Genomic DNA, 27,282 nt, shown 5'->3' with positions numbered 1-27,282 from the left:
ACAAGTAAATAAGTAAATATAGTAAATATTACATATTTACTTATACATTCATAAGCTAAATCTAGTTTCCACATCGAAGGAAAAACATGCATCCATTGTCTCTCTGGGCCTGACTTGCTTAACATAATTTTTCCAGGTCTTTCAATTTATTTATAAATAGCACAATATCATTCTTTCTGACAGATGAATAAAATTCCATGATGTGTATATATACCACATTTTCTTGATCCATTCATCCACTGAGGGACATTTGAGTTGGTTCCGTACCTTGACCATGGTGTAGTGCTGCAATAAACATGGTTGTGCTGGTGGCTTTACAGCCTTTAGGGTGGGAGATTTTTATCAGACAATGGCCTAAAATCCAGAATATACAAAGAAAAATTAAACCCTCGAATAAACCAGCAACCCAATTAATAAATGAGCTAATGAGGTAATGAAAGTCTTCTTAGAAGAAATAAAAATAGCCAATAGACATGAAAAAAGTCTCAACGTCTCTAGCCATTGAGGAAATGCAAATCAAAACAACTTTGAGATTCCATCTCAGCCCAGTTAAGATGACCATTATCAAGAAAACAAATGGTAACAGATGCTGGAGAGGATGTGACCGAAAGGGAACCCTAACACACTGTTGGTGGGAAGGTAAGCCTGTTCAACTACTCTAGAAAGCAGTGTGGAAATTCCTCAAGGAATTAAACATAGAATTATCCTATGATCCAGCAACTGCACTCGTGGGCACTTACTCAAATTATTATAAACCAGGATATAGTAAAGCCACCAGCTATAAACTCTTAAGCAAAGTGTTCACCCCCCAAGACTGATACCTAAAGACCCAAATGGGACAGAAATCACCGCCTCCACCCTCGCTAATTCCTACTCTGTGGCTTACATTAAGGAGACATTGAAGCTTCTGAAGTAAAAACACACAGGCAGCTTCAAGGTAGAGTCAGCTAGGTCCTCATTTAAAGGTTATTTGATTCTAGACCATTCACATTCCACATTAGTAAATTTTTTACTAGAAAGCATTTAGGAACATTCCCATATCCCAAATTAACTAGAATTGTTATGTCAAATCTATTTCTCTGTTGAGTCACACACTCTTGTAATTTTCTCCTTCAACATTTTCATCTATTTCTGGTAGAAAAATTTCCCTTTACTGTCATTGACCATTTCTACATTGTCAACTTTGCTGTTTTTAAAACAAATTTAGAGTTTGCTTTTAGGCTCAGCATCCTCTTTCAATTTCTATGTTTCATCAGTTTACTTTTTTCTTATCTTGATGTGTGTATTCATATCTGTCTTATTGATTTGGACTCCCATTTCATTACAACCTTGATTTATGTCAACATGCCAACAGACTCTGTTCTGGCTCTGATGTCTGGTTATTTTTAATGTAATACTTTTCCCTGACTATTCAACCTGACATTCTCCCTCTCTTGTTTCCCTTATTCTTAATATTCTTTCTCAGTTTTCCCATGTAGGCTTCTGTTTTCTGATTTACTTATTTTTAAGCAAGAAGCTATATCTGAACCAGTATAACCCAGACCCAGTGGTGGGTAGCCTTTGGTCTGCCTATAAATTAAGTCACCTTCTGAGACATATGTTAGCCATGCATAGCCCTTTGCCAAGTTCCAAATGGAACTAAAGGACTTGCAGAACTGGGCTGGAGTATCCTTCTACCCTCACTGTGAACACTCTTATCCTACTTCTTTCAAATACCCTGGACACACTGTGACTTAAAATAGTAATACACTAGATGCAATATACCCAGGTTCATCTCCCCATTTCTACATTCACATGTATACAGAGTACTTTGACCCACAGTTGCCACCTTTGAAGATGGACAAAGGGAGCCATGAACCAAGAAATGCAGGAAATCTCTAGAAGTCATGGAAAACAAAAAAGCGGGTCCTCTCCTTAAGAGCTTTCACAGTGTCAGCTCTGTTCATCCCAGAAGTTCATGCAAGTGTGTATGTGTGCATGTGTGTGTGCGTGCATGCACACATGTGCACACACACACACACACACACACACACGTGTGTGCCAGTCCTGGGGCTTGAACTCAGGGCCTGGATACTGTCCCTGAGCTTCTTTTTGCTCAAGGCTAAGACTCTACTACTTGAGCCATAGCTCCACTTCTGTTTTTTGTTTTGGCTTGGTTTGGTTTGGTTTTTTGGTAGTTTATTGGAGATAAGAGTCTCCCAGATTTTCCTAAGTGGGATGGCTTCAAACCTTGATCCTCAGATCTCAGCTACCTGAGTAGTTAGGATTACAGGTGTGAGTCACTGGCACCTGGATCGTTCATCTGTTTGTAAGCCACTGAATTTGTGGCAATTGGCTACAGCAGGCATGAGAAACCAAGCCACTTCTAAACAAAAAAAAATATTTTCTTCTGCTATTTCTCAAAGGGTAAATCTAAGTGTCTGGATGGTTCTGTGCCTTGCAGGAGGGCTGCTGCAAAGTCTATTTGTTACGTTCTTCATTTGTTCTGCATGGCTGTGCTAGGGCTCATTAACACCCATAGCCGAGTGCCCAGTGCATGAGAAGAAGTATGTTAAGAATCAATAGCTCTGACCTTTATTCCTTACTGGTGTTTTCATTCGTAGCTGCTTGGCTTGGCATATGAATTATGTTCTAGCTGCCTGCTGCTGGGGTTGCACATTCACCAGTCCCCAAATATTTCAGACATAAGCCAATAGCAGTTTGAACACACATTTCTTGTCTCCTCTGTCACCTTGGAACTGTTCCGTTGACAACTAGTGAAACATAAGAGGGAGAAGAATTGACAAGACTTGACAAAGGAGAAAACATGCAAGGAAGAAAAGACAAAAGAAGTGAATCTTTCTTCTCTTTAACTTTTCTTTTCTGATCCTGGGACTTGAACTCAGGGCCTGGGCACTGCCCATTAGCTTTTCTGCTCAAAGCTAATGCTCTACCACTTGAACCACACCTCTACTTGTAGCTTTTTAGGGTTAAGTAGAGATAAGAGTTTCAGAGGCTTTCTGCCAGGGCTGGCTTTGAACTGAGATCCTGAGATCTCAGCCACTTGAGTAGCTAGAATTACAAGTATGAGCCACCTGGTTCTTCTTTTAACTTTTTAGTCCATTGTCCTAATTGGGGAAAAAGATTTCTTCAGTGTTTGTTCATTTTAGAAAAGGAAATCCCAGCTACTTGTAAGACAGACATTGGGAGGATCCTGGTTTGAGGCCAGTCTAGGGAAAAGATCAATGAGATTCCATCTCAAATAATCAAGCCAAGCATGGTAGCTCATGCCTGTTATCCTAGAAATGAGGGAGGCATAGGTCAGAGGATCATGGCTCAAGGTCAGGCTCAGGTCAAACCTCAAGACCAAAGGGTGGAGGGGTGGTTCAACCATGAGCTTCTGAGATCAAATCTCAATACCACCAAACAAAAAAGGAAGACAAAGATGGAAAGAGAATACTGCATTTTTAAGAATCCATGTATATTCTATAGCAGTCAGCTTCCACCCCCAACCCCTACACACACAGAGAGAGAGAGAGAACATATATGAAGAAACAATACTGCAACCTTTTATAGAGCAAGTAAGTGGGGTGGCTACATTCTTCTCCTGCATCCTGGAGAAGCAAACAACCTGGCAAGGGCTCTTTCCCAGGTCTGATCACCAACTTTACCTTCATCCTTCCTTAGGAAGAAAGTGTCTTGATCCTTTGTTGTTGAAGCCCACAGCGCTCTTCCTCAGCTTGCAGAAAATTGTTTGTGTTTTCCAAAATTGATTTTTCCCCCATAAACTCTCATCCCTTCCTTGTACCTACCTCAACCATCACCATGGAGAGAAGCTGTCTAATGAATGAGGGCCTGCACCCGTGTGAGTGAGAACACCTGCATGTGTTGTCCTTCCCAGAGGACTTGTTTTCCAAATCTTCTTAAATAGAGGTGTAATCAACTTGGATAATGACTGTGTAAAATTAAAGCTTAACTCTTTTGTGACGAAGTTTGGTCTGTGTGCATGCAGAGCTCAGGGCTGGCAAGCTCTTGCCTTGCAAGTTACACTGTGTGCACCACTGGCCTAAATGCTGCCCTCAGTTCTTCCCTCATCATAATTATGACAGGAATATTATGCTTCATAGTTCCCAATAAAGGACATTTATTTCATTTGATCCTTGCCTATATGGGCAAGAATTCCATCATTTCCATGCTGTACACCAGGGTCAAAAAGCTTTCTACAAAGGCCAGAGTGCAGATGTGGGGGGGGGAGGGACAGGAATGGCCAAATCACTGCTCTAGAAGAAGAATGTATGACTACTAATTAGAGACAGCATGCACAAATATGAAGCATAATATGGCAGAGCCTGAATCCAGTGTTCTCTGACTTCAAATCTAGGACAGGGGTACTGTCCTCAGCACTTGGGAGTCATAATTTGGGATCAAAATGAATCACGCCCTTCACCCAATTCCTGTTACCATCACCCATAGAAGCATTTGGGACCAGGGTATCATCATTTGCCTGTGATCATGGAAACAGAATCGAGGGACATGCCCCACAGGACTAAGCCAGGCTGCCTTGATGCTATAAGCTCTTTCACATGAAGCTTACCAGCCATTGAAAACATAATTGAATGAAGCTGCAGTCCATCTTCAATAAGATGGTGGTGCCAGTCTCCAGAAGCACATGATTGAGCCCTTCTTTCCCTACTTCTGTATAGAATGGAGAATCTTGTAGCCCAGTCATTTCACTACCCTAACCAGCATCATTATGGAAGCTATACAAGACAAAACTACAGAAATGGGCTGCTATGACATACTGATGCATATTCACTCCCAGCATTGTCTTGAGCACCTTCTCTGAGGCCTCTGATGGCCTGAAGACACTATTCCCCACCTTGATCCTACCAGCACCTTCCCAAAGAGGTGCTGAACCCAGTGGACTGGTAGTCACATCTGGAGTGGAGATGGTAAGAGACTTTTTTTCCTCCTTCTTCCCCACCCCATTTGTCCTTCCAGGACCTTTCTTTGTTATACTAAAGTCCTTCTGCCTACTAGTGATGGAAAATAAAGCAGATGGGGGGATGATGAAAGAGGTGATATTGAACAAGACAATGTATTGACAAATTGACATGTTGAATCAAAACCCCTTTATACCACTACTTAAGTATAATTTTTATAATAACATTTTTAAAGGAAGGAAACCGACCAGTCCATATAGCTCAGTAACTCAATCTCACTAGAATGTTGTAGTGTGTTAGTGTGTGTGTGTGTGTGTGTGTATGTGTGTGTGTGTGTGTGTGTCCAGAGCTCTATTAATATCATAGTGGCTTAGCCTTGTTTTGCTTCTTTTATGAGCTCCCCTCAAGAAATTTGTCTGGAAAGGACCATATCATTTTGACATTTAAGGCATTCTGGCTGCTGTGATCCTCTAGTCTAGCAGCCCTACCTTAACATTTGGCAAGTGCCTGCCCTCTTTTGATATTCTTTACTCCCCTAAACCCAACTCATAACATTCTCCACCATGACCCTGATAACAGGAACAAGGGGGAGTTCAAGTTCATACCAAAGTATGACCTCAATTACAATACACACACTCCAGCAAACTAGTGAGTTGAGACTTCAGTGGTGTTTTGTTACACATGCTCCACTAGAAACATCTTTGCTTCCTCCTTAATTGCATTGATTTATCTCATGGCACTGCCTGTGTGCAGGGCTTTAGATGATAGATAGCAATTTGTTAATATCTTGTCACTGAGACGCAATGGCTGGAACTGTGGTCAGAGGCATGCAGCCATATCTTCTTTCCTCAATTGATCTTTTTCATTTTTTGCAAGGTGGGCAAACCTTTCTAAATGAGGGCAATCAATACTGTGCATTCAGCCATAATTGTAGCTTAACTCGGTGTTCTTTTGAAACTTAAGCCATGTGATTTGTGCATAATTGGGCTTTCCAAAAAGTCATACCTGCCTGCTCAAGGAGGAAATTAAGCAGCCAGGCTCCCTTACTGTCAGCCACCTGCTTCCTGCCCTTCCCCACCAGTGCTTGAGCTCCCAGGATCAGGTCCTAACACTCTCCCACCCCACTCCTGCACTCTGCTCAATCAAAATCTCTGCTTAGATCTTGACATCCAAGGCCAGAATTTACTAGGAGAGCTGATGAGCTAGAACATCCGAGCCTAGGAGAGGCCTCTTTCTTTTGTAATATCCCATGTCACCTCCATTATGGCTTTGGGGAGTTTCTTGTTCAGAGGGTCACATTAGCTTATCAGTTCAAATTGATATTGTACTCTGCCTTAGAAAGGCAAAGCCAGAAAAAGGAGACCCAACAATGAAACTTGGTGTCAAATGTGGGCTCTAAGCTATCAAGATGCCTCAACATAGGGTCTTTTGGATGAGAAAATTGGTGATGGAGAAAGCTATTCATGGTGGTGGGGGAACAGGATATATATAGAACTCTCTAAACATATCTTTCAATTTATCTGTGAGCCCCACCGTACTTTTTTAGGTCCTACTTTATTATTATCTTGGAATAGCTGTAAAAAGGGGTTTCAGTTCAGCATGTCAATGTATGAGTACAGTGTATCTTGATCAGTGTCACCTCCAGCATTCTCCCCCTCATCTATCTCAACCCCACTCATAGCCTGTGTTATGTGGTTCCATTTTCACATGTGTACATTGTGTATGCTGACTGTATTGGCTCACCATTCTTCCCTCCATTCATCTTCCCCTCCTCTACTTAAGCCCCACGCCCACTCAGACAAAACATGTTTCAGTTTCCTGGTATTCATTTTGTTAAGCTGTCAGTTCATTGGTGGAAGGAGTTATACCACAGGGATCCACTTCTAAATCTGCCTTACTTCAGTCAGTTTGATTGTATAAATATGTGTATGGCCCTGTATACATTTTCATATATGCTGTGTGTGTGTGTGTGTGTGTGTGTGCTTGTGTGTCTGTGTGTGTGTGTAGGTGTGTGCCAGTCCTGGAACTTGAATTCAGGATCTGGGCTTTTTTGCTCAAGGCTAGTGATCTACCACTTGAGCCATAGCTCCATTTCTGACTTTTTTTGGTGGTTACTTAGAAATCAGAGTCTTGTGGACTTTCCTGCCCAGCTGGCTTTGAACTACAATCTTCAGATCTCAGCCTCCTGAGTAGCTAGGATTACAGATGTGAATCATTACAGCCCATTCCATACATGCTTCTTGATAGCCATCCTGATTAGAGATAATCTCTAAAGTACTTTTGATTTGCCTTTCCTGATTACTAAAGGTGTTTAACATGAAAGCTGTACAGTACTCCCTGGTCTGCATGTACTCCAATTTATTTATCCATTTCCCCATTAATGGACATTTATAGCTTTCACAATGTTTAGCTTTCCAATAATGTTATAGTCAAGTAACATTTGACATGTGTTTTTATCAACTTGAGTATTCATTTCTTCTTTAAGAAGTACAATTTAAAAAAAGAATTACAATTTATTTATAGACATCTGAGGTGGACTTTTTTAACATATGTATTTTTTCTGCCATTTTATTTGTCTCCAGTCATGTTACTTTTCTCCTCCACTGGCTCTAGTTTCCCTAATAGACTTTAATAATCAAAAGTAACCTTTTAAAAAGAGTATTTAAAACAAACATTGAGAAATGCACAGGAATGAACTCCAACTTGTTCTCTTCCCATGTTTAATTCTATTTTCTTTAATCAGCTAAGAGCAGGCTCTATGCAGCATAGGCACTATGGGATACTTTGAAATACAAGCCATGGCTTGGAACAAGGGAAGTCAACACCCCACTGCCATTCTACATCATCTGAAATACTGCAACATGGTTGACAATTTTAACAGTGATTGCTGGAATTTAACCGTGATTGCTGGTCCTTGCTGTGGGCAGTTGTCTTGTGAGCGTGGTCTCCTTTGAGTCTCACCACACCCAAACAGGAAGTGGGAACAGAGGAGAAATGTGGAATTGTAGAACAAGCTTCAGGCCCTGCTGGTAGATTGCCCAATGTTATATTGGTCAGCCAGGTTCATTCTGAATAGCAAGCCAGGATGTTTGTACAACAGTAAGTTATGAAATCAAAGGTTAAGACCACGATGTGGGCAGAACTGGGATTTGATGGGACTATGAAGGGAAGATCTGTTCCAGGTCATTCTCTTTGGCATGTAAACAACAATCTTCCCCCTTGTGTCCTCACACCATTCCCTCTGTTCGTACCGGTGTCCTTTAATTCCTTTTAAGAGGACTGCAGTCATGTTCGACTAGATCCCACCCTAATGTCTACATTTTACCTTATATCTTTTTCTTTAATTTTATTGTCAACCTGGTGTTAATCTTACACCTTTAAAAAACAGTCTCCAAGTACACGCACCTTCTGAGACACTAGGGATCAAGACTTCAACATTTGATTTTCGGGAGGGACATCATCCAAGCTGACAGGCATGAAGCATGACTCTACCCTTGGCAAGCTGTGTGACTCTCGCCCAGCCATTACTTTCTTCATGCCTCTATTCTCAGCCTGTTGTGATGGTAATGCAAAATAACTGAGATGACGTACATGAAATATTAGAGTCCTGCCCAGCACATCATCACTCCTCCACTCATGTTAGTTATTATTAGGGCTCATCCCCAGTTCACAGGAGAGCAAACTGAGCCCTAAGTGGGTTCAGTATCTTCTAAGCTCTCAAGTTAGTGAACTGCAAGTACAACAGGGCCTAGGACTGGAGTCTGCCTGTCCTAAGACCACACTATCATCCACAAGGCTAAGCTCCCTCCTTTTGAAAATTTGCTACTAAGTAGAAGTCATTATTGTACCCAATATTCTCCTTCTCTTGCAATGAATGATACCCAACCTCATCGTGTTAGTTTTCCCACCTACTCAGTGTTTGAAATGTAAGTCCCCAACCATGCCTTTGGCACTTCCTGTGAGAAATAAAAGACCCTCTCTCTGTCTGCCATCCACATCTGTGAGCCTACACTAAAATGATGGACACCCTCTTCCCTTTCCCAAGAAGACAGCAATGATGAGGAAGAGACAGAGGGACTTTCTGACTTGAGTTTAACCTAGTATCCCATAAGGAAGCATCTCAAGTGAATGTGTGCTCAAACCTACCCATGGTGTTCTAGCTAAAGTATTTGATGAGATACTTCATTACTATTTTGTTTTGTTTGATTTTTTGACATATTATGGAAAGGAAGTCTTATAGTTTGTAATAAAGGCTAAGTAACTGTCAGTGTGAATCAAGATTACAATATCCATATTCTTTGGAGACTTTTGCAACATACTTGAATCACCTCTCCTTACTTACTCTCCCCCGCACCTCTCATCTTGCATCAATTGGCTGTATGTTACGTGTTATTAGATTGGTGCTGCAGCATCTATTCATGCTAGTTGCTATATGTAGTTGATATGTATGAGTATATATATATATATATATATATATATATATATATATGTATATCTGTATATAGTTGCTAGAGGGACTATTATGAAGTGCAATCAAGGAACAGTCAGTAGGTCTGCAGAGAACTTAGAATGGAGACTTCTCTAATCTTTAGTCTGGCTAACATGTTCTTGTTCCTAATAGTAATCTTTATCTGTAAGTTAGAGATCGAAGGACTTGTGTCTGCATGATTATCTCAATAGATGCAGAAAAAGCATTTGACAAGATCCAACACCCCTTTATGGTGAAGGCTCTGGAAAATGTAGGAATCCAGGGAACATTCCTCAATATAATATGACAAACCTACAGCCAGCATTATACTTAATGGCAAAAAGCTAAAGCCATTACCTCTAAACTCAGGAATGAAACAAGGATGTCTACTCTCTCCACTTCTCTTCAATTTAGTATTAGAATGCTTAGCTACAGAAATAAGAAAAGATTCAAACATAAAGGGATCCGAATAGGGAAAGATGAAGTAAAACTCTCCCTCTTTGCAGATGACATGATCTTGTATTTAAAGAATCCCATGGACTCCACTCCCAAATTACTCCATCTGATTTGAAAGTTGGCAAAGTATCATGGTATAAATTAACTCTCAAAAGTCAATGGCTTTTCTGTATGCCAATAGCAAGAAGAGCACGGCTAAAATCTGGAAAGTAACTCCTTTTGTAAAGGATAAAATACCTAGGAGTTAACTAAAGAAGTGAAGGACCTCTACAATGAAAACTTTGAAAACCTGAAAAAGGAAATTAAAGCAGAACTAAAAAAGTGGAAAATCCTCCCATGCTCCTGGACTGGGAGGATTAACATCATGAAAATGGCAATGCTGCCAAAGGCTATCTGCATATTCACTGTGATACCTATCAATATCCCACCCTCGTTCTTCAATAAAAGAGAAGAAGCAATCCAAAAATTCATATGGAACACAAAAGACCCCAAATAGCAAAAACAATCCTTAGCAGAAAGAACAGTATTAGAGGAATATCAATACCAAATTTCAAACTCTACTGCAAAGCCATAGCAATCAAAACAGCTTGGTACTGGCAAAAGAACAGACCTCAGAACCAATGGAATAGAACTGAAAACCCACAAATGAACCCACAGACCTATAACCACCTAATCTTTGATAAGGGAGCTAAAAAAAATAGAATGGAAGAAAGACAGCCTCCTCAATAAATGATGTTGGCAAAATTGGTTAAAGACCTGTAGAAAATTAAAGCTAGATCCTTATATATCACCCTTTACCAGAATCAAATCCAAATGCATCAAAGACCTCAAAGTCAAAGCAGACACCCTGAAAACATTACAGGAAGGAATAGGAGAAACTCTAGGGCTCCTTGGCACAGGCCAAAATTTTCTTAATAAAGGTCCAGAAACACAACAAATCAAAGAAAGGTTGGACTAATGGGATTGCCTGAATCTGCAGAGCTTCTGCATGTCAAAGGACATAGCTAGCAAGATCAATACAAAGCCTACAGATTGGGAGAAGATTTTCACTAACCATAAAATAGACAAGGACCTCATATCTAAAATATACTTAGAACTCAAAAAATTAAATCCCCCAAAAATAAATCCTCAAAGAAACAGCTGCCCAATTAATAAGTAGGTTAAAGACTTAAAGAGAAACTTCTCTGAAGAGGAAATAGGAATGGCCAATAGACACATGAAGAAATGCTCAACCTCTCTAGCCATAAAAGAAATGCAAATCAAAACAGCATTGAGATTCCACCTCACCCCAGTTAGAATGGCTATAATCAAGAACTCTAATAACAGCAGATGCTGGTTGGGATGTGGCCAAAAGGGAACCCTACTGCATTATTGGTAGGTATGTAAACTTGTTCAACCACTCAGGAAAGCAGTATGGAGGTTCCTCAAAAGATTCCACATAGAGCTCCCCCATGACCCAGCAATCCCACTTTTGGGAATTTATCCAAACGATCACAAACAAGGCCATACTAAGGCTACCAGCACAACGATGTTTATTGCAACATTATTTACCATAGCTAAGATATGGAACCAACTCAGATGCCCCTCAGTAGATGAATGGATCAAGAAAATGTGATAGATAGATAGATAGAGATAGAGATATACAATGGAATCTCTACCTCCATAAGAAAAAGTGACATCTCCCCATTTGTTAGGAAATGAAAAGACTTGGAAAAAAATTATATTAAGTGAAGTAAGCCAGACCCAAAGAAACATAGGTCCCATGGTTTCTCTTATTGGCAATAACTAGTATAAGTTTAGGACAAGCAGAAAAGGTCAAAAGCTATGTACATATGATCATATAAGATGATGTTAAGCGAAATGAACCCCAAGATAGGGGCACAAGTGGTTTTTTTCTTTCTTGCTATTGTTTTCAACATATTTATAATGTACCATGTGATTTATTTGTTTCTTTGGTATGTTCCTCCCCCGTAGTATAACCCCTGTTTTCACTGTATTTGATTCTGGTGCCCTGCATCTTGTATATACATTTTTCTAATTTGGGGAGGGGAAGGGAAATAACAAAATGCTTAAATAAGGATACAGGTTGATCCATTGTAACAATGAGATGTACAAGACACTATGTTAAAACAAAGTTTACAACTTGCGGGGAGGTGGGGTCCACAGGGTGGAGGTAGGAAGGGAAGGGACGGTAGGGGAAAAACAAAGGAGGAGGTAACAATGCTCCAGAGGAAATGTACTCATTACCCTACTCATGTAACTGCAACCCCTCTGTACAGTATTTTTACAATAAGAAAAATTAAACTTGTGTCTGTGAGACAAACTATGGCCTGACTAGTGTGATTTCAGGTTCACATGGAAAGTTTGCTCCCTGTTGGCCAAAGTGCAGCTATTTTAATTTTTATTTCCATAAATGCTGGAGGTTAGAAAGCTAGTATGGCTTTCAGGAGTACATAATTTACCCCATAACCATGGTAAATAAAACCATTCTTTTTTAATATACATTTTTATTGTAAACATACTGAACAGAGGAGTTAGAGTTACATGAATAGGGTAATGAATATATTTCCTCTTGAGCATTATTATTCCTTCCTTTGTTTTTCCCCCACCATCCCTTCCCTCACCAACTCCTCCCTCCTCTCCCCCCACCCCAAGTTGTAAAGTTTGTTTTCAACATAGTGTCTTGTACCTCTTGTACATACAAGGTCAACCTGTATCCTTGTTTCAGCATTTTGTTGTTTCCCTTCCCGTCTCCAAATTAGAAAAATGTATATACAAGATGCAAGGTACCAGAATCAAATATGGTAAAAACAGAGGTTATACCGTAGGGGAAGAACATACAAAAGGAACAAAAGAAATCACATAGTACATTATAAGTACTTTAAAAATAACAGCAACATAGAAAAAAAAACCTCTCGTGTCCCTATTTTGGGGTTCATTTCACTTAGCAACATCTTATATAGTCATATGTGCATAGCTTTTGACCTTTTCTACTTGTCTGGTAAGATTATCCTACTTGTATACTAGTTATTGTTTCTTTGGGCCTAGCTTACTTCACTTAATATAATTTTTTCTAAGTCCTTCCATTTCTTAACAAATAGGGTGATGTCATTCTTTCTGATGGAGGCATAGAATTCCATTGTATATATATATCACATTTTCTTGATCCTTTCATCTACTGAGGGGCATCTGGGTTGGTTCCATCTCTTAGGTGTGGTAAATAATGCTGCAGTAAACATCATTGTGCTGGTAGCTTTAGTATGGCCTTGTTTGTGATCATTTGGGTAAATGCCTAGAAGTGTATAGGGGAGCTCTATGTGGAGTCTTTCAAGGACCCTCCATACTGCTTTCCAGAGTGGTTGAACAAGTTTACACTCCCACCAACAATGCAGTAGGGTTCCCTTTCGGCCACATCCCCTCCAGCATCTGTTGTTATTAGAGTTCTTGATTAGAGCCATTCTAACTGGGGTGAGGTGGAATCTCAATGCTGTTTTGATTTGCATTTCTTTTATGGTTAGAGAGGTTGAGCATTTCTTCATGTGTCTATTGGCCATCCTTCTTTCCTCTTCAGAGAAGTTTCTCTTTAAGTCTTTAGCCCACTTACTGATCAGGCAGTTGTTTCTTTGAGGATTTAAAACAATTCTTAGTGGTACAGAACACAAGTGTTGTTTCCAGTCAGTTGACTGGGGTCCTTTTGCTCTACACAGATAGGAATTTTGAGTGGGAGGAGGAAAAGGGCCCTGTAGCCTTTACCATCTGAGACCCGGGGACTAGAGTAAAAGCAAGCCCTGAGAGCCAGATGCCTGTTACTTCAAGCTTTAGAAGCCATACTTATGGCTCTAGGCACTCCAGTTGGAAATATAACACTCTGGACTTTATTTTATTGGGGGGGGGGAGGGGTCCAGTCGTCGGCCTGAACTCTGGGCCTAGGCGCTGTCCCTCAGCTCTTCAGCTCAAGGCTAGCGCTCTACCACTTGAGCCACAGTGCCACTTCCAGCTTTTTTCATTTTGCTTATGTGGTGCTGAGGAATCGAACCCAGGGCCTCAAGCATGCAAGGCAAGCACTCTACCACTGAGCCACCTTCCCAGCCCCACTCTGGACTTTAATAATCAGCAGGCCCTGACAAATAGCTTAGTATAATCCTAGGCTTCCAGAAATAGCAAATAGTAGCAAACAGCAATGAGTAGCCGCTTCTAGTGTTCTAGCTCATGTGCAGGCCTCAGGTGCTGAGATCCTCAGCCCTACAATGCCAAGTGTGGTAGCTCTTAAGCTGTCAGGATCACCAGCCCTGAAAGTGGCAAGTGTTACAACCCTCAAGCCTAGGATGTCTGAGAAGTTGAACCTGGAAGCTTGGCAACTCTTTGGAACTTTTCCAATGACCAAGGTCACTCATCTCATTCCACAGCTTCTGGTCCAAGGCCTTCCTGCCTTGGCTGCTCCTTGGAATGCTCCGGTGCCCTCTTATTGTCCTACTCCTGTCCTTGGTGCTGTTGCTGCCAGAGCAGGAGCTGCCACCAGATTCATCACTGCGGTCACTCCTGTCATCTTCTCTCTTCCTATTATCAGCTCACTCAGCTGTACTATTGAGGAAGATGAAATGTGATAAAGACCAATCAATAGAAGCCTTTTGTTGCTCCTAACACTACACCATCAGGAGTCATAACAGGAGGGCGTCTCCTGGCTGTTTCATGAAGTGAGAAAAACAGGTTGATAAATATTCCAAAGGGGGATGTGGCAAAGATACATGTACAAATCATAACAATCTTTAATGGAAATGAAGGATTATGTTTGCACCAGTAATGTCACAGTCCCTCATTAGCAAAAGGGACTACACCTGCACCTAATACATAAGTTCCTCGTGCAAACTAAGGGTTATGTTTGTATCAGTCACATGCTTTCTGGTGGGTCTGATCTTCCCTCTGGCTTGGGTATAAATAACATCTAGAGTTTACTGGAGCTTGTGGTAATGAAAAATTTCAGCACAGTCTGTTTGAAACAGTCAGGGCTGGAGCAGGGTCTTCAAAAGCCAGAGCTGTGTTTTGACAGCAAGCAACTGTGTGTGATGTAGCTTCCTCAAGCAGCCAATGCAAGCAGGAGAGCAACCCACCAGACTGCATAGCTGATAGTCCTTTGTTCAGATAGCCAGGCACCAGCTTCAGTATCATTTGACACATATCTTATTTGAAGAAAAAAATAAACATTAAAGGCGTACTTAAACTACAGGTTTATCAATAACATTAGCAGTGGTTTAACAGTATTTAACAGTTCTTTAACAATGCTTTACTACTACCCCAGTGCTTTGGGGAGAAGAGGGTTTCTCTAATCTGCCTCATTGTGATACAATCAATGACATAGTCAACAACTATGAAAGAAAACAAAAGCATTTATCCTGTTCTAGGTCTTTTAAAAAAATGCTGAATTGTACTATCCATATTCACAAAGTCCTGTAGCAACTGGATTATGTTCTGAGGAAGGGAGAAAAGAGGTAGAGTTTTAAAGAGTAAAACACACAGCCATGCAAACTATCTTGCACAAATTGTGATGGATGGAGGCAAATTGTTTATAGGCCCAAAAGTCTACTAGTTCAGTTACAGATGTTACAAGAGCAAGAAAGAAGACAGGATATTAAAGTCCATGTAGTTTCTTTCTGTTTACAGATAATAGCTCTTCTCAATCATGAGCACAACTCCACTGATCTATTTTGAGGACTCAGAACCAAAGTATGACCTCAATTCTCAGAATCATTAATTAATAAGCTTCAGCAATATGGTATTTGTGCATTTTCTTTTTCTTTTCTTTCTCTTTTTGGTAGTACTGGGGTTTAAACTCAGGACCTCATACTTATTAGGCAGATGCCCTACAACTTAAGCCATGTCTCTGGTCATTTTTGCTTTAATTATAATTTTATTATCCAAGCAAGCCTGGATCTTGATGCGCCTATTTATGTTTCTTACACATCTGAGATAACAGGCATGAACCACCTTTTTATTGTTTTATTATCATCATCATCATCACCATCATTATTGGTTTTGTTTTGTTTTGTTTTGTTTGTTTTTGGGTCCAGTCGTGGGGCCTGAACTCTGGGCCTGGGCGCTGTCCCTCAACTCTTCAGCTCAAGGCTAGCACTCTACCACTGGAGCCACAGCGCCACTTCCGGCTTTTTTCTTTTTGCTTATGTGGTGCTGAGGAATCGAACCCAGGGCCTCTTGCATGCAAGGCAAGCGCTCTACCACTGAGCCACCTTCCCAGCATCATTATTGGTTAAGATCCAGTCTCATGAACTTTTCTGCCCAGGCTGACTTTGAAACACTATCCTCCCAATCTCTGCCTTCTGAGAAGCTAGGATAATAGGTGTGAGCCAGTGCACCCAGCTATGATTCTTTTATTGTACTCACTTCTTTTAACACTGTACCTCATTTCATTTGGACCATATTTCCCTTTGCTTTCCTTTCTCCTGGCCCCTGCCTACCTAGTACATTGAGTGCTAATTAACAGCTGTTTAATTATCAACCCAGTAGTGAAGTGAACATGGCTCAGGTCTTTAGAGAGTTATATACCTGGTTAAGATGTCCCAGATACTGGAAGATTGACTATGTCATGTGCCCTTGGGAACAGGCAATATGACTTAATGGAAAGCTCCTGTCCTTTAGTATTAGTCAACCTGAATAACTCAACCATCTTTTTATGGACAATGGTTTCTAAACCTCCCTTTCCTATACTTTCAGTGTATTTCAGTAGTTAGCTGCAAAATAGTATTTAAATGTTAGCTATAAAAACCATACTCCATTCCAGTATGGTCCATAGGTTGTGCATTGAAGATATATGGAAAGCACCACTGAGAAATAGTTAGTTAAGAAGAACTGGAAGGGGTAAGGAATGAATAGCTTCTGTAACATTTATGGACATTTTTCAAAGTAAAGTTTAAAAGTTGAATCAAAATTATCAACTCCCTATCAGTTCATGTTCCATAAAATAATAATCAGTAACAAATTTACTCCCAATCTCCTGTAATTTTGCTTACTTTGTTTATTTTCCAAATATTTGGACAATGGTTCAATTTGGGGGATCATTCTAAGCCTAAATTCCAAAGTTAACCATGTATGATTTTTGAGTCGAAAAGGCTATGATTCAATTGTAGGCATGTCAGTTAGTATTGCAACCAAATGGTGATAGTAATCATTACAGGGTGAGGAAAGAGAATAAGTCAGGTAGACTTTTAGATGTGAGGGATGTAGTTTATGTCAGGAATATAGTTTAAACAGTAGAAAATAGTTCTCTGACATTAAGGATTTTATTACACATATAATTATAGTATTGGAATCTTCCTAACAGGTCTTTTTCTGTTTTTTTTTAATTTTATTGTAAAGAAGATGTACAGAAGGGTTACAGTTAATATAAGTCAAATAATGAGTACATTTCTTTTTGAGCAATGTTACCTCCTCCCTCGTGTTCTCCCATTCCCCCCACCAACTTCCTTTCCACCCAAATTGTAAAGTTCATTTCCAACATAGTATCTAGTGAGAATCACTGTTGAATTGGTTCACCCTTTGTCCCACTATTTCTGTGTCTCAGAGGTCTTTAACAATAGTTTATAACCTCATCTTTTGTCATAGTAATTTCAGGTATCATAGAAAAAATTCTAAATGACCAGTAAAAGGAAGATAGTTGAATAAATCATTTTTCCTGCCTCTATAGATATATACAAATTAAGATATGATGACTGTATAATAGCATATTAAAATTTTATGGTAAGATACTCAGGTAAAAGAATACACAATTTTATCTATAGCATGAGACTTGATTGTGTGAAAATTAAATGTGAATAGAAATTAACATCAGACAAAAACCTCTAACAATACAAACAATTGATAGTTATGTGGTGATGCCTAAAACACTGTTTTCCCATTACTTAGATGTGAACATGCTTTTTTTAAATACTAGACCTAGGGCTTGAGCTCAGGGCCTGGTCACTATCCCTGAATTTTGTTTTTGCACAAAGCTAGTATTCTACCACTTAAGCCACAGATTCATTCCTGGCTTTTTGGTGGTTAAATAGCTAGGATTACAGATGTGAGCCTCCAGCACCTGGCATGAACATACTTTTAAGGTTTTCATCTTCATGAAGTATAACCCTGACCTTCACTGAGGACAGGAAGTGGACTGATAAACTCCAAATGCTCTTTTAGGCTCCAAATTCCTCAAGTTCCAAGTTCCAAGGAGCAATGGTATCCAGAGACTGTAGCATTCCCCAGCATTACTGGTTTTCATTAAAATCTCATTTACAAAATTAAAAATTAATTTCATGCAAATGAATTTAAGCAGTCTTTTCATTAAAGTGCTCATGGTCTAATTGAGTTTGGAGTGGTTGTAACTGTCATTCCTGTACTGTTATTTAAAAAGATGTGTTGTTATGGGTGTCTTTTTGTTCTTATTCTGCTAGGGAACAACATATAGATAAGTTTTCAAACTTCTACAAGGTAGTTACTCCTGTTTCTCCACTATTCTAATGAGGGAAGGTGATATCTCAAGGAAGTAATTCATAGTAATCTAATGTAATGAGAATCCCTCAGTGGAAGCCAATCAAGATGTTCCTTTAATGAATAGAGAAGATAAAGGCTTCATTGAGGGAACAAAATGGGAAAATCCCAATGGCTAAACTCAAGTTCCTTCTTTCCCATGCTGAAGAGACCCTTAGTGGGACACTGAGATGTTAGTTTTGAAAATGTCCAGAGCAGGTGTTGTGGTAATAATTATAGCCAGGATCCTTCATAGGGAGTATCTGATGAATGAGCGTTTGGAATGAGCATTTGTCCTTGCAGCATTTTCCCAAGATGCAAATCCTGGGGGAGATAGCCATGGAGGCACCCTGTGGCCTAGGAAGACCTCAGTGCCTTCACATCAGATATTGCTCAGAACTTTAGTCCCACAAACACAGGACCAATGGACTCATAGACACCTCCTCAAAGATGATGAGGAAAGTTAGAAAGAAGAAAAATAAATGATGCATCATAAAATATATTAGTAAACATTCAACATGTGTTTGGTTTATACATGGACTTAGTTCCTGATTTTGGAGATGTTCAGATTGACCAGAGCTATTGGGTAATCATTTGATTATTAGTCAAAGGCTAAGAGGAAGAAAGCTTCCTGATAGGGACAAAGCCTCATCATGGTCCAGAGTCTGCATGAACTAAATTAGCTCCAAAGTTTCCTGTCTATCCAAGTTAGCTTGGGATTCTGCCTGACTCCCAAAAGGAAAGTGTGAGTAGTAGGAAAGTGGGTGCCATCCATCAATTTCTTTTCAAAGGTCTCTCGCTTACCTTCTTGAGCTTCACAATAGGACTTGCTGGCTTTCTAGAGGGTGGTTTCATTTTATTTTGCTTTGCTTCTTTGTTTGCTTTGTTAGCTGACTCCCAAATACAATAACACTATCAATAAAGGTAAAGACTGGGAAGACTTCCAGAAATATGAGCTATGAAGTTTCACCCCTCACCTTTCTCTCTCCTTAACAGAATGTTCTTGCTTTGTTTCATTTAATGTCCTCTACCACTTCATCTTCCTGAAAAGCACTTTTCTCCATCTAATCTTACTTTAAGGAAACTCTCTGTGAGCCATCACCAAGGCCTTGTTTGTCTGATGTAGCCACAAGTAAATGCTCTGAGAAAATAATCATAAAATGAGAGTCAATATAAGATGAACTCCCTTTTTCTGAGAAAAAAGAAAACCCACATGATTTACTAATGAAATTTGCATTTATGGAAAGAGAAATGTATGGGTTGCCATAGATAATTGACTAGTAATATCATTCCAGGTAAAGATGGCCTTGCAACAGGAAGGATTTGATCGAAAAAAGAGAGGGTACAGAGACATCAATGAAATTGACATCAACATGAATGATCCCCTGTTCACAAAGCAGTGGTATCTGGTGAGTTTCTCTGTTACTTCTTCATCCTTCACATTAAAAATATATGTTTATTTCTTCATGATCATCAGGATGTCATCCAGCCTCTGGCTCAGATAACCTCTTTTTTTCTATAAGTTTTTTATTGTTAAATAACTGTACACAGGGGTTATAGTTACATGAACAAGGTAATGAGTACATTTCTTATCAAGCATTGTTGCCTCCTTTGTTTTTCCCCTACCCATCCCTTCCCTCCCATCTCCACAACTACACTCCTCCCCTCCCCCGCCCCTGCCTAAATTGTAAAGTTTGTTTTTCAACGTAGTGCCTTGTTCATCTCATTGTTGCAATGGGTCAACCTGTATCCCCATTTAAACAATTTTTTTCCTTCCCCTCCCCAAATTATACCAACATCAAATACAGTGGTATATAGATGTCATTCTGTCTGATGGAGGCATAGAATTCATAAATATATATATATATATATATATGAATCAGCCTTCTTTTTGAATTGCTTCCTAGGGACAGAACTACTACTCATAGCTATTCATGTTCTCCAAGATGGAAAAATTGCACCCATTTATGAACTAAAACTTGCAAAAAAAAATAGGTAAAGGTCAAATCAAAGTTCTGGGAAGAGTAATCCAAGGGTCCCAACGGGACCCTTGGATTATGAAAAGTCATAGACACAAGGGAAAGAAATCTGGTAGTTTCACAAGGGGCAAGCAAAAGAACTCAGAAACCGAAGTAGCAAAAGTGGCATTTCTTAGTGCTTTCCAAAACAATTGCCGTCAATCAACTTCCTGAAGCAAACAAACAACCCACAAATAACCGTAGCTTATTAAAATCAAAACTTGTTTCTCACTTTTTTTAATTTTATTTTTATTGTAAAGATGCTATACAGAGGGGTTACAATTACATGAGTAACGCAATGAGTACATTTCTTGTCAAGCATTGTTACCCCTTCCCTTGTTGTTCTCCCACTATCCCTTCCCTCCCCCCACTTTCTTCACTCATCCCCACCCACCCTGCCCAAAGTTGTAAAGTTCATTTCCAACATACTGCCTTGTGGGTATCATTTCAGCATTTTGTTATTCCCTTTACCCTCCCCAAGTTAGACAAATGTATATACAAGATGCAGGGTACCAAAATCAAGTACAGTGACAAAAGGGGATATACCATAGGGGGAAAAACATACAAAGGAAAAAAAATCACATAATACATTAAAAACTACAACAACAAAGACCAACCCCTTGTGTCTATATCTCGGGGTTCATTTCACTTAGCATCATATTAGATGGTCATATGTACATAGCTTTTGAGCTTTTCTGCTCATGTGATAAAATTACCCTAGACATATACTAATTAATGCAAATGAGGGAAACCACAGGACCTATATTTCTCTGGGTCAGGCTTATTTCCCTTAATATGATTTTTTTTCCCAAGACTTTCCATTTCCTAACAAATGGTGCAGTGTCATTCTTTCTGATGGAAGCATAGAATTCCATTGTATATATATATATATATATATGCATATATATACATATATATGCATATATATATCACATTTTCTGGATCCATTTATCTATGGATCCATTCATCTACTAAGGGGCATCTGATTCCATATCTTAACTATGGTGATTGTTTCTCACTCATATTGAACCATCCACTCTGACTGCTTCCATAAGCACTCAGCAAAGAAAGGGGTAAAGCTGACTGGATGTGCAAAAATGCCACATGAGCTCACATTCCATTAACCCAAACCAGTCATGTGACCATTGTGATATAAAAGGACTTGGAGAGAGCCAAGCATAGGTCTGACATCTGAGGATCACAGTTCAAAACCAGCCCAGGCAGGAAAGTTCATGAGAATCTCATCTCCAATTAACCACCAAAGGAAAATAAAAGCCATAAGTGAGGCTTTGGCACAAGAGGTAGAGTTCTAGCTCTATAAAGAGAAAAAATACTCAGGAACAGCACCCAGGCACTGAGTTCAAGACTTAGGACTGGCTTGCATACACACAAACACACAGATACACACACATAGACACACACACACACACACACACACACACACACACACACACACACGAGACATAGAGAGATGTCATCTTAACCTGTGCTTGGAGGAAGAAGAGTAATATTTTTTTGTCAGTCATGGAGCTTGAACTCTGGGCCTGGTTGCTGTCCCTCAGCTCTTCAGCTCCAGGCTAGCACTCTACCACTTGAGCCACAGCACCACTTCCAGTTTTCTGGTGGTTTATTGGACATAAGAGTCTCACAGACTTTCTTGCCTGGGCTGGCTTTGAACTGCAATCCTCAGATTTCAACCTCCTGAATAGCCAGGATTATAGGCGTTTGCCACCGGTACCCAGCAAGTAATAACTTTTATAAAAAGCACTAACAATATTATTACATTTTGGTACTAGCCAAATAGTCATTGGTCACAGGGGCTTTGGCCAAGTACACATGCTATCCTCCCTACTTCCCTATAAGCCGTCTTTGAGAAAAATCTTCATTGGACAAAGATGCATATCAATTTGGAACCTTTTCATCTCCTGGGTTTTTTTTTTATATTTTGGGGTCTGTATTAGAACATTTGTTAAAGCTGAGCTGTATTTATTTGACTCCCTTTAACAAATATTTTTGAGCAAGACTTGATACAGTGTTACTGAAGTTTCAGAGGTAAGACATGTTTTCTCCCAAACTGATATTGTGACTGAATAAGGAAATTATATTCAATAAGAATAATCCAAGATAATGTGTGCTAAATTCACACTGTGAGATAAAAACAAAAAGTTATGGAAGGGAACACTTAACCCTGTTTCAGGACAAAGCTACAGTGGAAACACCCAAGATTTGTGTTTTGAATGAATTAAAACATAGCAATCTAGCTAGTAAATGTGGGGAGATTGAAATCACTTTTGTGCACACATAGAGAGCAGAAAACACCAATTGTGTATGAAAAAAAGAAAAAGACAGACAGGTAAGGTTACAGAAGGTGTAAAGAGCACCCAGAATTACTGCTTTATGGAAGATGTGGCCTTTAGGCTGATCCTGGGATATCAAATTGCTGCAGAACATCTCAAGTACACACACACACACACACACACACACACACACAAACTGTACACCATCAAACTAATGAGATTCTGTTTTGAATTTCTCCACCAGATCAACACCGGGCAAGCTGATGGCACTCCTGGGCTTGATTTGAATGTGGCAGAAGCCTGGGAGCTGGGATACACGGGCAAAGGTGTGACCATTGGAATTATGGATGATGGTGAGTATATTATAGACTTTAATCACTTGGGAGCAAGTGTGCCTTGCCTCCCTGTAGAACATGGAAGATTCATTGTTTTGGAAGATGCTAATTGGAAGCAGAATTGTCATCTCTGGTGTTGAGTCTAAGAACACTGTAATCAAATTCTTATCTTCCTCCAGACCAGTGATCATTAAACTCCAGGATACTCTTAACAAATACTTTTTTTAATTAATCAATAAGGAACTAAAATAACAAATGTCATCTAACTGCCATTCAATTTTAATTTGATATTGGCCACTGCCTATAGCTGACTATAAAATGTCTTCAAAACTTATTTATATTAACCACCCACATTGGCCAGTAGAGTATGTGTGACTACTTAACTTTTAACTGTAATTATTTAAACTAAATGAAATTTAAATTTTCAGTTCTTCAGTCACACTAGTTCCATTTCAGGCATGCTTGGTTTGGTTTGGTTTGCAAGCCTGAGGATCAAACCCAAACCCTAGTATAGGCAAGGCAAGCACCCTACCACTGAACCTCCTACCCATCATGTCAAGTTCTTGATTGCTACATAAATTATATCAGCTGCTGAAATTCAGACCAACTCCATTTCAACAGTCACCAAAAAAAACCTCTCCACAATTAGAGCTCTAAAGCTGTGCAATCACTTTTTAAAAACAGGATCAAGATTTTGACATTTTAACTTTAATGATACCTTCAGAATGAATCTTTGTCAAGCAGCTTTTGATAACATTAATAATACACACACCTTCTATATGTTATTCTACCCTGGGTACCTGCCAAAGATCTAACAGAGCTTTATTTTTCTATAGTTGAAACTTAGTCTCTGTAGTCTGAAACCACTGGGTTTGATGAATTGATGTTTTCCCAATTCCACATGTCTTTGACCCTTTCAAAATCCTACAGAGTCACCACCCTAGCATCATTTCACTGACATAGGCCTCTGCCCTGCAACTGGCCACCAGACCCCCAGTTCAAAGCTCCACTGTGCATTATCCATCTAATTGCATACAAAGGCTCCACAGAGATGAAACAATGGAGCCTTCCCTTTCTGACCATCTTCTAAGAGCATGGTGTTGTCTAAAGCAAGCCTTTGAAGCTGAATTGATGGAGGCAACAGGGAAGCCAGCATGCTTAAAATCTGTGTTGCCTTTGTATGGGCTCATTAAATATCAACACAGAAACTATGACTCAGTGTGCTTCTGATGTGTGAGATGTTTTGAAGTGGATGTAAAAGCTTTCTGTGATGGCTGAGGACTTTCACAAGAAGAAAAGAGAATTGGGAAAGAGTGAATGTACACAGGATATCAGGAGCTTATGATTATATTTTTTCCTTGCTAACACTTTGGCTTGGAAATCTTTCCAAAGCAGCTGAAGCTAGCATACATACACACACACACACACACACACACACACACACACACACACACACAGAGCTAAGTTTAAGGGAAACTTACCCAGGATATGATGGCCCATTCAGTGTTTGTACTGGGTATCTTCTCCCAAGGACCAAATAGACTAAAAGTGACATGGTAGAGTGACAACACATGCTCATACATCATAAGAAACCTCCAGAAGCACTCTGGATGCTCATTTGTTGTTGCTGCTGCTGCTGCTGTTGTTGTTGCCTTTATTATCCTTGTCGTCCTCATTGTTGTTTTGGATGATACAAAGGTTTTAACTCAGGGAATTATGCTTGCTAGGCAAGCACTCTACCACCTGAGCCACACATTTGGTGCTTTTAGCTTGTTTTTCAAATAGAGTATCACATTTTTCACAAGCTGGTCTTGAATTGGGATTCTCCTGCCCCCACCTCCTGAGTAGCTGGGATGACCCATTGCAGAATTCTTAACTATTGCATCCTTGCCTAGCACTGAAGTCATCCCTTCTAAAAACAGCAGACTCCTGACTCAGTTCCACATTGGGAGGCTAAACCACATAGAAAGTCCCAGCAGAAATTTCTGTTTGTTTCATCTTATTTCTTCTGTAGATTAGTGGTCCTTGGGATCCCCATAAGTTGAACTCTCTGTCCCTTTTCATTCCAATTAAAACTCCTAAGTTCTTTATTGTTTTTGTTTTCTAACAAACTACCCCAAATTGGATGGGTTTTTTAAAAGAAATATGTTTCACAGTTCTATGAGCTGATAGGGCTTAGCCACACAGCTGTGTGGCTGCTTCACTGGGGTCTTTTCTTGTGATGCTAAAGACAGAAGGCAGAATTGGCTGGAGGCTCAACTTGGATGCCATGCCTCCTTCTCCACCTAGTCTCAGAGTTCCCAGCAAAGGAGATTTCTTACAGGTGACTCACGACTTCCAAGAACCAGAGTTCCAGGAGAGAGGGGAAACTTACCAGATGGACCTAGAGTAGGAGGCATTGCTCTGTCACTTCTGCTGGACAAATAGTGGCAAGGCAGTCCAGCTTTTCAGAGGGGAAATACATTCTTCCTCCCAATTTAGAAGGGTGGGAAAATGGATAGCAGATCTCTGACCATCTCTATTTCAATATGATAATTAGAGAAATGGAAGACACTACGTCATCCCTCAAATCCATATTGGGGACAAGAGCAGCTCCTGCAGGACAGGGACAAAACCCACATACTCAGAAGCCTCTCACTATAGAGTTGAACATCTCTGCCTTAACATCCAGAACTGGAAAGACAGAGATCTCCAGTAGTAACTTTCTTTTCTTTGCTCTCTACATACATGAATGGTATGGTATCATTTCCCACATAGTCTGTCAGCAAGATGTTTCAAAACAATATTTTTTAAAAAACTGACACAGATACTGAGCTAAATAGTCAAGGGCAAAAGTAATCATATTCTGCAAGCATTGGCTATGTAGCTTGGCCTGTGGAAAATGAGCAATTTTCTGTATGTGAGAGGTTCAATTTGTAGGCAGCTCAGTTTTAATAGCTAGCTACCTGTTTCTGATTGCACAACTCAAAATTCAACCCTACCCCCACCCTACCCTCCAGATCTAATGACTTCATAAATAATACCTTCTAATTCCCTTAGGGGCAATGCAATGCCATTTCATTGGGAAGTACCTCCAAAGTGAACTATTGATAATAGCCCTTTGGCACTGGAAATTATTTCTTCAGGGTCTTCTGGGGCATTCCAGGCATGGATCTGTCAGTAAGGACCTTGCTTACTGATGACAACTCCATCCCTTTCATCACAATGCAATTATTTAGTGTAGAAACCTGATGTTGAAAATGGTATGTACACATCACAAGATCCAAGGATGGATAAGAAGCACCAGCCCAGGCACACGTTAGAGTTTGAACAGCCAAGGAGCACTATGCTTGAATGAATAGAGCACAAATTCAAGATTGCCCTGAACAATGAGGCCTGAAGTCTCACAGGGCACTAGCAAGGGACTCCAGGTCTCCTGGTCTTCCCTTTTAAAGTCATTCTGCCTTCAAGTCCCTTCAGTCTATGAGGTATGGTGGTGAAGATTTTATCTAGCTGCCCTATAGGAACATTTGGTTACCAGGTGTCTGCTGTCTAAGACAGATATCTGCATTGACCACATTAAGGAACTGAGAAGAGGCAAAAAATATTCAAAACAGAACTTAGAAAGTGGAAAAACCTCCCATGCTCCTGGATTGGAAGGATTGACATCGTCAAAATGGCAATACTTCCCAAGGCGATACCTATCAATATTCCTACCTCATTCTTCAAGGAAATAGAAGAGGCAATCCAAAAATTCATATGGAACAATAAAAGACCCCAAATAGCAAAAACAATCCTTAACAGAAAGAACAGTGCTGAAGGAATATCAATACCAAATTTCAAACTCTACTAAAAAGCCATAGTAATCAAAACAGCTTGGTATTGGCACAAGAACAGACCTCAGGACCAATGGAATAGAATTGAAAACCCAGAAATTAACCCACAGACCTCTAGCCATCTAATCTTAGATAAGGGAGGTAAAAAAAGTAGAATGGAAGAAAGACAGCCTCTTCACTTAATGGTGCTGGTAAAATTGGTTAACTACATGTAGAAAACTAAAGCTAGGAGGTTCCGGGAAGATGGCAGAGGAGAAGCTGGAATCTGAACAAGCTCTCACATAGAAAGCAGTTTTAGAGTTCCAGTGACCAGTCCTAAGCCAGAGAATCACACCAAGTGTGCCATCACAGGACAGAGAGTTAGACAAGAGAGGGAAAGCCAAGGCAAGAAGACACATCGGAGCATTTGCCAGCAGCCCCCGGGGTGGCAGCGGCAGGGTCGCCGCAGAGACCA

The 27,282-nt window shown here is 40.0% G+C and overlaps 1 protein-coding gene across 1 annotated transcript in view; it reads left to right on the top strand.

Moving 5' to 3' along the window:
• Pcsk2 (proprotein convertase subtilisin/kexin type 2) overlaps nucleotides 1-27,282 on the top strand; it is a 231,922-nt gene that overhangs the window by 92,649 nt on the left and 111,991 nt on the right. The window contains exons 2-3 of the mRNA XM_013027061.1: nucleotides 19,659-19,772; nucleotides 22,923-23,031. Of these exons, the coding sequence (XP_012882515.1) occupies nucleotides 19,665-19,772; nucleotides 22,923-23,031 (217 nt within the window). The 5' untranslated portion in view covers nucleotides 19,659-19,664. The remainder of the gene's footprint in view (nucleotides 1-19,658; nucleotides 19,773-22,922; nucleotides 23,032-27,282) is intronic.

Source organism: Dipodomys ordii, unplaced genomic scaffold, assembly GCF_000151885.1.
Source record: "Dipodomys ordii isolate 6190 unplaced genomic scaffold, Dord_2.0 Scaffold99, whole genome shotgun sequence".
Lineage (NCBI taxonomy): Eukaryota > Metazoa > Chordata > Mammalia > Rodentia > Heteromyidae > Dipodomys > Dipodomys ordii.
The sequence above is the reverse complement of the archived record's forward strand: the minus strand, read 5'-3'. Positions and strand labels throughout refer to the sequence as shown.